The 12,517-nt window shown below is 48.9% G+C and overlaps 1 protein-coding gene across 1 annotated transcript in view; it reads right to left on the reverse strand.

Annotated features, from left to right (window-relative positions):
- LOC135210858 (protein LSM12 homolog B-like) overlaps positions 1-11,941 on the reverse strand; it is a gene marked incomplete in the record, with an annotated part of 46,492 nt that extends 34,551 nt beyond the window's left edge. Inside the window, 1 exon segment of the mRNA XM_064243757.1 lies at positions 11,667-11,941. Coding sequence (XP_064099827.1) covers positions 11,667-11,787 — 121 coding nt within the window.
- Positions 11,942-12,517: the final 576 nt, after the last annotated feature.

A 12,517-nucleotide genomic window follows, 5' to 3' on the forward strand; every position in this document is an offset into this window, starting at 1 on the left:
AAAAAGAACTGCACTTGCGATTTCACTTCATTCAAATTAAAAAGGGGGAAGGATCAATCTCCGGCAAGCTCGGTAAACTGATCCAAAATGAGTATTGCTACAATAAAAAATAATATATGAAAATGAAAAAGAATACTGTACTTGCGATTCCACTTTCATACTGAATAAGTTTCCGTGCCGAGCGCATTCGTTCGGCAACGGGCATACAGGTCAAAAAAACATATTAAATGAAAAGAGCACTTACTTACGATTTTCATCTACACATTTCCAACCCAATATACGCTCGGAGCGAGCGCTCCCGCCCTCGGCACCGAGCATACCACAATACGAGGATATTCTGGGAAAATGAATTCCCGCAATTACGCCCTTCAGTCCGGCACTCGGGTAATCGGAGGCGTTGTGAACCAAGATCCTTTAATTCACAATTGAATTCAATGAAATGATTGTACTTACAATTCAGTTTTCACTAGATACATAGAAAAAGAAAAACACAATCATGCGAAAGCAAACGACGATGAAGCGGGCAGAGAGCGATGATACACGTCCCCACGCACGCAGAGGCCGAAAGCAAAAAGTGATTTGTTTACCTACCAGTCGCGCGCTGCGCGCCTGTCGGACAAGCGTTAACTACCGACCCCTTGTTCGAAAGCTTACGACCTATCCAGCTGCCGCTAGTACCTTCCTATGTAAAAGGACCGAAGGTTTGTATGCCGTGTCGGAACAACTGTTTACTTTACTCGTTATTTAGTTTAAATTTACATGTTATTTAAAAATTTTGATTTAATTCATGTATATTATCCCTTTTTTGCAACCAAATTACCCCGAAAAATTACAGATATTCTAACGTAGATAAAATCAAATGTTTCTAACGTTTTCGTACTCTGGCTGCCGAAAACCATAGAGGAATGAATACGGAAAAGTGCATAGAGGAACGACTACGTTTTTTTTTTTTTTGCTTTTTTGTTTTTGCTAGCACTTTTCATTGATTTCAGTCTTATTAGTATTTTGAATTTCTTAAATAATCGTATGCCAGAAATAATGTACCTTTAATGTTTGCATGCTTTAATGTTTGCATGCTAAGAATGGCAAAATCATCGTTGCCACATTAGTGGAGGCTTCACACATAACGCCGTTCCTTATTATAAACTGTTTCCATAATTCTAGTTGTCATAGTAATGCAATAATGATAAAATTGCTTTAATATTTATGTATATATACTTCCAATACAATAGCCTAATTTCACCAATTTTAATTTCAACGTTTTGTTTATAGTCTTATACCCAGTTTGGAGGGTCAATGTTCGTTACTAAAGAATCTGTAACCTCCTTAAGTCGTTCAGTTGACATAGTAAACCTGAGCCATATTTTTTCACTCGCTGAAATGACCATATCCGGGTGAGGGGCAAGTGGACCCACTCCCTTTGCCCTACGTGATGTACCCATGTTCGTTATTACTAACTAATATAATATTTATTACTGCAATATAAACTGTTGTGCATGAAAATTTTTTTAATATTTTTAAACTAAAATTAGAGCATACATAAACCACACAAATTGTCATAAAAATGAAACTAATCAAGTGGCTATTATGTTTAAACATGTCTTCGTGATGAAAATTAGCGCACGCACGGATTCCTTCCCAACCTCTCTCCAAATATTTACCCAACACAAAATGACAATTTGTCGAAAATTGCATTTTTCCTAACTATACAAACCTGAGGTCCTTTAACAATAGGAAGGTAACTAGCGGCAGCTGGGACGGTCGTAAGCTTCGACAAGGGGAGAACGGTAGTTAACTGCTGTCCGGTCGTGCGCGCGCCGCGCGCCCGGCGGTTGAAGAATCACTTTTGCTTTAGGCCCATGCAAAAAGTTGCAGAGTGAGGGGTGGTATGAGGTGGGACTATATGTAAAGGACCTCAGGTTTGTATAGTTAGGAAAATGCAATTTTCGACAAATTGTCATTTGTTCCGATACGTAATACAAACCCTCGGTCCTTTAACAATAGGAAGACTCACTTCTTGGTGGGTGGAATCTGAGTCTTTTTGGTGAACAGACTGGTGTTCGTCCAACCTTGGAATGCTCCCTGGTCGTAAGAGCAAGGGAGGGATCCAAACCTCTGTCCGATTGATCGGGGTGTGCACCGCAGGATCAATGGTCAGACCTCTGAGCCAAGTACTAAGAGAGAGGCAAGCGTATCTCTTCGTACCAGCATTGTAAGAACTTGTTCCTGTACAGGAGCCAACATAAAGTTATTGGGTTTGTCTCAAGTAGGCATCCACTCCTTCCCCCTTGTTGGAGGGAGTGGAGGATATTTGCTTCTATCCCTAACTAAAGGGATAGATTGGGGGCTCGGTTGAGTAGCTTACCTGCATCGGATTCCTTTCCAGCATGGTGACGACCGTGACCCTCTGCCCACAGGTAGAGAGAGAGAAAGATGGAGAAGAGAAGCCAGTCGCACTCTCATTCAACCATTAATTCCTACAGTCACACCAGGAATCGATGCTGTTCTGCCTGCTCGGGTGCTGGGTAAGCTTACACAACGTGTTGAGCAGCCACCACAGGTCCCCAAGGAAAAAGTATCCAAGGACTTGTGGGCAATATCCCGAAGGGTAGAAGGACGTGAAGGTAGTCTGGTTGGCCCAGACACCTGCCTTCAGGACCTGCGCCACGGAGAAGTTCTTGCGGAACGCCAAAGAGGGTCAATACCTCTGACTTCGTGGGCTCTCGGTCGGAGCGTACGGATGTCGTCACTACCATCAGCCTCGTACGCTCTCCTGATCACCTCACGCAGCCAGAAAGAAAGCGTGTTCTTGGATACTTCTTTCTTGGTAACCCCAGTGCTAACGAAGAGGCGTCGACACTCAGGTCCTGAGGTGTCGAGTTTTCTTCTTCAGATAGCGCCGTAGCGCCCTCACAGGACAAAGCAGCATCTCATCCGTATCGTGCGGTGAATCCATTAGGAGGGGATTGTGAAAGACTCGAACCTGTCGTCAGGGATCGCGGATTCTGAGTCTTAGCTACGAAATTCGGGACGAAATCGAGCGTCACAGATCCCCAGCCCCTGGAATGTTTAACATTGAAGGACAGACCATGAAGTTCCCCTACTCTCTTCGCCGATGCCAGGGCCAGCAAGAAGAGGGTCTTGAGGGTCAGATCCCTGTCTGACGACTCTCGGAGTGGCTTGAATGTCTTCGAGTCAAACTCCTAAGACGAGAGTCACATCCCATCAGGTGGCCTGAGCTCCCTGGGTGGGCAAGACCTTTCGAAGCTCCTCATTAGCAAGGAGATCTCGAACGAGTTCGAGATGTCCAGTCCCCTCAGTTTTAGGACGAGTGCCAGTGCAGCTCTATATCCTTTTAAACTGTGGGTACTGAGAGGAGCTTCTCTCGGCGAAGAAATACGAGGAAATCCGCTACCTGCTGAAGAGTGGCTCTGAAAGGAGATAGACCCCGTCTACGACACCAACCACAGAAGACGGCCCCACTTCCCCTGGTACACAGCTGCAGAGGACTGTCTGACGTGTCCAGCCATCTCTGTTGCTGCGCTGCGAGAAAAGCCTCTCGTTCGCAAGAGATGGTGGATAACAGCCAGCCGTGAAGTTGTAGGGACTGGACTGCTCGGTGGTACCGCTCTACGTGTGGCTGGGCTAGAAGGTTGTGCCAGTGGGGCATCTCTCTCGGTTTCTTCTGCAAGAAGAGCCAGCAGGTCCGGATACCAAACGCTTGAGGTCGTTTGGGAGCCACCAGGATCATCCTGAGATTGGGAGTGACCAGCGCTCGGCTGATCACTTTCCGAATCAGACAAAAGGGAGGAAAGGCGTAGACGAAGAGGTTGTCCCAGGGGTGTTGAAGAGCGTCCTCTGCAGCTGCCCATGGGTCCGGCACGGCTGAGCAAAAAACTTGAAGTTTTTTTGTTGTTAAGTGCCGGGGTGGCGAACAGGGTCTATGACTGACGCCCCCACAGGTTTGAAGAGCCTTTCCGCCACTTCTGGGTGTAGGGACCACTCGGTCCCTATTACCTGATCCCGACGGCTGAGCTTGTCCGCTACTACATTCCTCTTGCCTGGAATGTAGCGTGCTGACAGCTCTATCGAATGAGCCGTGGCCCACTCGTGCACCTGCACCGTCAACTGGTGTAGCGGGAGAGACACTAGGCCCCCCTGCTTGTTGACGTATGCCACTACCGTGGTGTTGTCGCACATCAACACCACTGAGTGTCCCATCAAGCGGTCTTGGAACTCTTGGAGAGCGTAAAACGCCGCCTTGAGTTCCAGGACATTGAGTGAAGGTGCTTGTCGTGATGGTCCCACACACCTGCAGCCAGCAACCTCCAGGTGTGCGCCCCATCCCTCGGTCGATGCGTCTGAGAACAGCAGCATCTCCGGGGGGGGGAGTGCGTAGGGGCACTCCTCTTAAGAGGTTCCTGTCGTCGAGCCACCAGGCTAGGTCCTGCCTCACCTTCTCCGTGATGGACACGGGGAAGTAAGGTGGATCCTTTACCTGTGACCAACTCTCCCTTAGTCTCCACTGGAGAGACCGCAGTGAAGACGTCCGTGAGGAACTAACTTCTCGATGACGACAGGTGGCCGATCACGACTTGCCATTGCTGAGCTGCCTGTTCCTGCCGAGACAGGAACCGGCCGGCTGCCTCCCTGAATTTGCTGATCCTCAAGTCTGCGGGGCGGACTTGAGCTGCTACCGTATCGATCAGCATACCCAGGTACTTCATCTTCTGCTTGGGTTCGAGATCGGACTTCTCGTAGTTTTATCACGATCCCCAGATCGCGACAAAACTTTAGAAGTCGATCCCTGTCCTGCAGCAAACTGCGAGCGGGAGCTCGCCAGGACCAGCCAATCGTCGAGATACCTCAGAAGACGTATCCCGTGCGAATGGGCCCAAGCAGACACCAGCGTGAACACTCTCGTGAACACCTGTGGGGGCGGTTGAGAGACCGAAGCAGAGTGCCCTGAATTGGTACACCGTCCGGTCGAAGATGAAGCGGAGGTACTTTCTGGAGGACTGATGGATGGGTATTTGGAAATACGCATCCTTCAGGTCCACTGAAAGCATGAAGTCGTTCTCCCTGATGGAGTCCAGCACGGAACGTGCCGTCTCCATCTTGAACCGAGTCTGGCGAACAAATCGGTTCAGGGGAGAGAGATCTATCACCGGCGCCAGCCCCCCGATGCCTTTTCCACTAAGAAAAGGCGGCTGTAAAAGCCCGGTGACCGATCTACTACGACTTCTACAGCTCGTTTGGTCAGCATGGTCTTGATCTCCTGCCGAAGAGCGTCGTCCTTTGAGGATCCCAGAACATATGTCTGCAGATGGACCGGGTTGGAGGTGAGGGGTGGCCGAGATTTCGAAGGGTAGTAGATATCCCTCCCGAAGGACGTTCTACTATCCAGGTCTCGGCACCGTAGCGCTGCCAAGTTGCCCAATGGCTCGCCAGGCACCCCCCCACTTCCGGCAGCTGGTGAGGGGAACGCCGTCCCTAGCGTTTTCCCACCTCGCTTCGACTTCTTCCCAGCACCTCCTCGGGGAAAGGAGGGCTGGGAGGAGGGCTGGTTACGGCCTCCTTTACTAGAAGTTGAAGCAGGAAGAGTCTTTCCTCGGGGCTTCGATGGAGCAGCCGTCTTAGCAGCCGGAGAAGCTAGCTAAACTCTTAGGCTTAGCCGCAGATGTACGAGGTTGCCCAGAAAAACCTTCGTAACTGCCTGGTGAACCAGACGGTCACTGTCATCAGTGCGCCGTCTTTCCACCGCAGCGTCCACCATCTCTCCGGGAAAGAGAGCGGAGGAACTCTTCATTTGGTCCGTTACGTAGTCCATTTACCGCTTCACGCCCGGCCCCCTTGGCTACTCGTGTAAGGACAGCGTCCCTACGACGGAGAACCAAGTTGGCCCACAGGTTTTGCCGTCTGATGGGCGAGGTAGGAAATGGCCCTACCTCCAGACTGGCACAGTCTCTGAAGTCGGGGTCGTCTTCGAGGGCAGCGCCCCCGGCGTCGGCCGCGACCTTGGATACTGTGAGGGACCACAGATCCAACCAAGAGACTGCCTGGAAAGCTGCCATAGCGGTAGCTTCCAGGCCCAGTGCCTCCTGCTGCGAGAACCATAGGTTCTCTGACAGGAGCTGCTGCAGGACACACCTGGAGTTAGCCTAGCTAGCTCCGGGTTTAACCTGTTTGGGCGGTATTGGATCTACTGATGGCACGTAGAACTTCCGCTGTCGCTGCAGAGGAGGAGGAAGTAGCTTGGAAGACCGTCCTGACTTAAGTGAGTCCTCTCGTCCTGAGACGAAATACTCCACCTGGTTCAAGGACTGAGTCTGCAAGCTCCGATCGCGGCAGTCCCACCGTCAATTTGGGTTCTCTCTTCGGGCCCCAAAATGATCGAGCCGGGACGTGGGCTCAGATGGTGGTAGCGGCGATCCTTCCCCCAAGGTCGTTGTGCTGACGAATCAGCGCAATAACCTGGGCAAAGTTCCTCTGGATCTCAGGAGTTACAGCGTTCCTGAGAGTAGGAACCGTCCAGTCCTCCAACAGGAGCAGCTCTCGAGACCCTCCTCCTTCAGAAGGAGGAACAGCAACAGACCCCTGACGGTCGCCTCCAACCACTTGCGCGTACGACCTGGCTGGTCCTACAACCATGCCTGGTTCGTGCGGCGTCGTGGCGGGATCGTGAGCGGCGCACCTCTCACGATCACTCCTGGGTACCTCGCTCTTCCCGGTGTAGCCCGAGGAAGTTGAAGGTATAGGAGAGACAGACCTGACGCTCCCCCCCCGTTTCGCTGGCAGGGACCAGCGTACGTGGGGGGCTGCAGCCGATCACCAACCCGCGGTGGGGATCGTGCTGCAGGCCTGGTCGTGCGCCTCACCTGTGGCGAGCGGCTCGACTGAGCACGTCGACCCCCACCCCGATCTCGTGCGTCAGACGAGCTGCTGCTGGCCACCGTCTCCGTCCGGTCCCTGTGGGAGCGGCGGTCAGGTGATCTGCAGAGCTCGCTTTCGCGGTGAGACCGGTGAGCGTCCTCACGGCACGTCAAACCGCTGGTACCAGCCGAAGCTGGTGCCGTTGGTCGAGGGACCTCTTCTCAGCCTCAACCCGTGGCCGGTCAGAGACCGTCACGTCAACCCGAGGTACCGGCTGGTCGCTACGAGAGCGGCCGCTGGCCTGGCGAGCGTCACTTGCGCGACTCTCGACAGTCTTCTGCTCCGTGCCTCTGTCGTGACGGTGAGCAAGCTCAGGCGTCTTGACATTGGCTGCACGGTCGCCCGAAGGAGACCGTACACTCGGACCTTCTCGCGAACGAGAAGTCGAGCCGGTACCTGACTTAGCAGCAGTGCTACTAAGACCAGGCGCGGATGTACCAGCAGTAGCCAGCACATCCTTGGTCCCCGTCTTCTTCTTCTTCTCAGAAGAGAGACGGGCCCCGTTCCCGAGGGAACAGGAGGACCAGCAGAAGCACCCCCCGTCACGCCAGAGCGAGACGGGCCCTTCGAAGGTCCCGTAGGAGCCTTCTTAGGGGGGGAGGAGGCAGCCTTCTTTTTCTTCGGCTTGGAAGCCTTAGAAGTCGAAGGGGAAGAGGCGGCAACAGACGACGAAGAAGACGATGAAGACGACGACGACATCTTCCTTCTTCTTCCTCTTCTTCGTCAGCTCTCTCAGGACGGACGTCAGGTCTTCCATCCACGGAAAAGTCGGGCCAATTGCCGAAGCAACACGCCCCGACTGATCCTGTCCGAAAAGACCTGAGACCGGTGCAGCACCTCCATGACGAGACGCGACGTGGGCAGGGGCAGGCACGGAGGAGCGGCAGGAACATCAGCAGCAGGACCAGCACCATCAGGACCAGCACCAGCAGGACCAGCAGCAGCAGGACCAGCAGCAGCAGGACCAGCACAATAGGACCAGCACCAGCAGGACCAGCACCAGCAGCAACATCAACATTAGAGTCCCCGCACCGCGCGCTTCGTAGGAGCGGCGCGAGGGGCTGGGCCAGCAACACTCGCTGCAGGTACGGCAGGTACTGGCAGCATAATCCGGCGTCACAGACCTCTCCATCTCAGCCAAACTCATCATTGGGACGGGCGGTAGATCCAGGGGCTTTTGAACTTTTGGGGCAGCGAAAGTCGAGGGCGTCGCAGCACATAAAACCCAGGTGGCGGCGGCACGCCCCTCTTAGCACGGCAGCGATCGGCATCTGAATTGACGCCGTTGGAGTCACTGACGCAATGTGTTGCGTATACACCACATGAGAGGGGCGGCGTACGCTGGTGTTGACACCGTATTGGTCGTAGTGTAACCACACCATGAGTTACCACTGCCGACCCCGCTAGCCGTTGAATCAAGCCCATGGATACTGGGGGCGCCCTGCAGTCCCAACGACGCCCACACCTGTCCAAGGTCGTCACTCACAGAAGGCACACCTGAGGGAGGAACAGTCGGGTCAGTTAGAGGGGCACCCTCACGCCTGGGGGAGGACGAACCCCACCCAGAGCGGACGGAAGACCCCGAATACAATTGCACATCCGGGTATCGGGCACCCTCCTCCACACTCGACGGATCGAGTGAGGAGAAGGACTCCGAAACCCCCCCCCCGCAGGAGAAGGCGCAAATCGTGGGGGCTGAGCTGGAGGCAGGAAGGATGACGAGGTATCCGTAACCAAAGGAGTCGCTGGAGAGCTTTCCGACGACTCCTTGGTCAACCTACGCCTCTTCCTACCCTCGTACAGCACCCACTGCGCCTCGGACCATTTACACATACATCACATGGTTCGGTTCGGGAGCATTCTCGCCCCCCGACACCGAAAACATAACTCATGAGGATCAATATCTGGGTAAGAGCGGAATCCGCCGCATTTACGCCCCTCCAACCGGGACACACTCTACGGGCAGTTGGTATGGGCGCGGCGAAAGCTCTTCTTGATCCATGATTAATTAATCTTCACTCAATGAAAAATGAAAACAAAGTACTTACAATTTCATTCAAGACCACACACAAACCAGTCAGAAGAAATTGTAACAATCCAAAGCACACGACGAAAATAGCGGGCAGAGCGATGACGAACACGTCCTGTCACACACGGCCGAAAGCAAAAGTGATTCTTCACCGCCGGGCGCGCGGCGCAGCGCACGACCGGACAAGCAGTTAACTACCGTTCTCCCCTTGTTCGAAGCTTACGACGTCCCAGCTGCCGCTAGTTACCTTCCTATTGTTAAAGGACCGAGGGTTTGTATTACGTATCGGAACAAACCAGCATTCACAAAGGGTCCCCCAACCATGTAGGGTATATAGGAGGTTAATAATTAACAATAAACAACACAACCTCATTCATCAGCAACACTATACGCTATGAGGAGACATGTCTGCCAATTTTCAAAACAACTTTTACACTTGTGTGACAGACCTTTGAATGGTTTTCGAGACAAACCCTGAGGCTATAATTATTGGATTATAGGGATTTTCATTTCCAGGTATTTTAATGTCCTCCTTTATTCCGTCCTCTCTCTCTCTCTCTCTCTCTCTCTCTCTCTCTCTCTCTCTCTCTCTCTCTCTCTCTCTCTCTCTCTCTCATTTTTTAAATTTTTACATACCTATGTCCTGCTTAACATTTTGCGAGCACTAGTAGATGCACCTACATTCATCATTACGACTGAATTAAAAAACTTGAAAGTATTTTAATAATGCTATACAAGTATGAAATATATTTTCTTGTTCATTTTTCGAATTACGATAAAAGAAAACAGAGAGAGAGAGAGAGAGAGAGAGAGTGAGTGGATCAGTGTATAAATATATCGGTTCAATGGGCAGATACAACCGAGTGAATCGTTAGATATATCCACAATGTAAACTACTATTATTAGATAGATAGATGGAAAAATCATAGAAAATAAGTTTAAACTGCAACAACTTTCAGAGAGAGAGAAGGGAAGGTGAAGGAAGGAAGAAGGACAGGGGTGGCGGTGGAGGTGGGGGGAGAGGGTAGGTGGAGCTGTTTACTGGTGTGTTCCTATCCATTTCTGGATAATGGAGTTTTTGGTCTATTAGTACAAGGACAAGTGTAGTTATTCTTTACGATTAGTGATTCACGATACCCTTATAAATTACGGCACTGGGGGTAATGCACTAAAGACAAAATCTCGTTCTGTTACGAGTGTTCGTTTACAGAAAATAGGTATTGCCCAAAAACGTGCTTGCACTGTCTCTGAAACCCATAGTAGACATGCTGCTTAGTTGTCAATCAAGTTTTTATAACCAAGTATTTTTTACAAGCTAGCTATTGAATAAATTTTTTCTCAGTCAAACATATGCCCCTCAATGCTAACTTTCCTCTTTTTAAACGACTTTCTGGTCATTGCAAATTCGGCCCCATAATTTCTTATGGTGCGAAAACAGACAGAGGCCCATGGACCAAAAACGATTGCGTCACACTACGGCGATAATCCAGCAGTAAAACATCTTCATATATCCAAAAAGTAAATAATAAAGATATATAAGCGCATTACGATTATAACAATTACATGTATAGCTGATAACAATCTGCATGAATAAACTGGTAAACTGTTTCTGCAATGACAGTTGAGTATAGCAATTATTTACAATAGGTACGAAAGTCAAGATGTCGTGACGTCATAATACAGAACTTGAAAGAACGTTCTAATTCAGAAAAATAATTACTTAAATTTGAGTCAGAGTCGAGTTACTTTTTTCAATAACGAATATTTTCAAATAATCATCATAAATATGTAAAATATTGAAGTTTTACTACTTATTTAAAATTAGCCAAGAGCACGCTTCTCGTCATCTTCTACCCAAACAGCTGTTTACGCCTGGCTTGTTGTTGATGAGAAATCGTGTTTCGATTGTTGTGATAAAAGTGCTCCAGCGTCTGTGGGTTACAAGTGGTGTCGCGATTTATCACAGGAAATGGTTAGTTTATTGACACAAGCTACTCCGTAAACATCGAGATGGCGTCAATTCTAAATACCTCGAGTTGTAAGTAAAAATGTTGAACGCGTTTTGGTGAGATTTGCACTACGTTTGAGACCGTTTTCAGTACCTCTGTTTAAATAAACTTAAAATTTGGCCTTAATTTCTAACTTTGGAGAAAATACTTACTTCGAAAGGAGAGTAGAGGTCTTTAGCTCCGTTTCTCACAACAACAATCGCGACTGATGCCCATCTCGGGTGTCAGGGACGCGTTATAATGTACTTTTTCGGAGGGTGGCTTGCATTGATGGTAGGTGGCCTGCTTGGCCTGCTGTGATGTTCTACCCTAAGTAAGGTCCAAGTACCCTAAGTTGTTTTTTTTTTTTTTAGATTATTTGCTAAAGAAATTAACCCCAGAAACGTTTGAAGGACACATTTAAACATGGGAGGATGATAGTACCTATTTTAAAGCACAAAATGCGATACCCACCTAGGTAAAGGTTGAAAGTAAAAATTTTCCATTAACACACAGGAAACTGATATTTTCTGGTCTAATACTCAATAACGGTTCAGAGTAAAATAGTACAACAGGTATATACACATCCCATTTCACTAAGCTAGGTATATTCTAGCTAACACACCACACAATGGCCTAAACCTAACCAGGCTAGGATGGCTTAGCCTGATCTACCGTCAGTTTGGATGTATAAAAGAGTGGTATTAAAAGGATACTCAAGGTTAAAAGCTTCACGTGAGAATCGAACGCTAACACTTCGCCCTGCAACTCTTCATGGAAACAAGTCTTGCAACTAACTGTGCTCCCAATATTAAAACACTCGTTTGACTCGGCCATCTTGCAAGGTTCTGCAGAGTATTTGAAACATCTAACATGTATTGTTGTTGTCGCCTGAAGTGAACATAAGAAACGCGCAAAACAGCCAAGTCTCTATTTCGAGCCTATTATTTATGGACCTCGATCCTCTACTAGGAGATTCATGGCTCAGCTGGCAAATGTAAACAACGTACTTAAAACACTTATACTATCGTTGCATTTATGGATTAATAACAAAAGCAAGTCACACCAATTTTGCTTTTATGCTACTGTGAACCATAAATAGGGTCAGATCTTTGGAACACAGGATCTTAAGGCTCGGCTGGTAATTGTAAACAAGGCGCTGTAATGTGTCAATTTTAACTCATTATTGTTGTAACTTATTTACTAAGAACTTTTCCTCACCGTTCACTTACTGTCGAGAAAATAGAAAAGAAGAGCAGCAGAGATTGGTAACACTAAATTTAAAACGTTCGCTGGACTGTTTTCACCTTTAACGATTGTCAAATATGATATGAAAAAATTTATACAATAATATTCAACAACAAAAATAAAATTTGGATTGGGGAAAAGACGATTCAGAATGCCAGGACTAGGATTCAGTATTTTCGAACCCTTTCAGCGCTGAATGACCTCATAGGTCTCAGCGCTTGACATCATGTCTAAATAGCATCATAATCCAATTCCAATTTGTGATATTTGTGTTCGTTGTATTATTTTCCACATTGTTAAGAACTATATATATATATAT

This window comes from Macrobrachium nipponense, chromosome 4 (assembly GCF_015104395.2).
Source record: "Macrobrachium nipponense isolate FS-2020 chromosome 4, ASM1510439v2, whole genome shotgun sequence".
NCBI classification, from domain to species: domain Eukaryota; kingdom Metazoa; phylum Arthropoda; class Malacostraca; order Decapoda; family Palaemonidae; genus Macrobrachium; species Macrobrachium nipponense.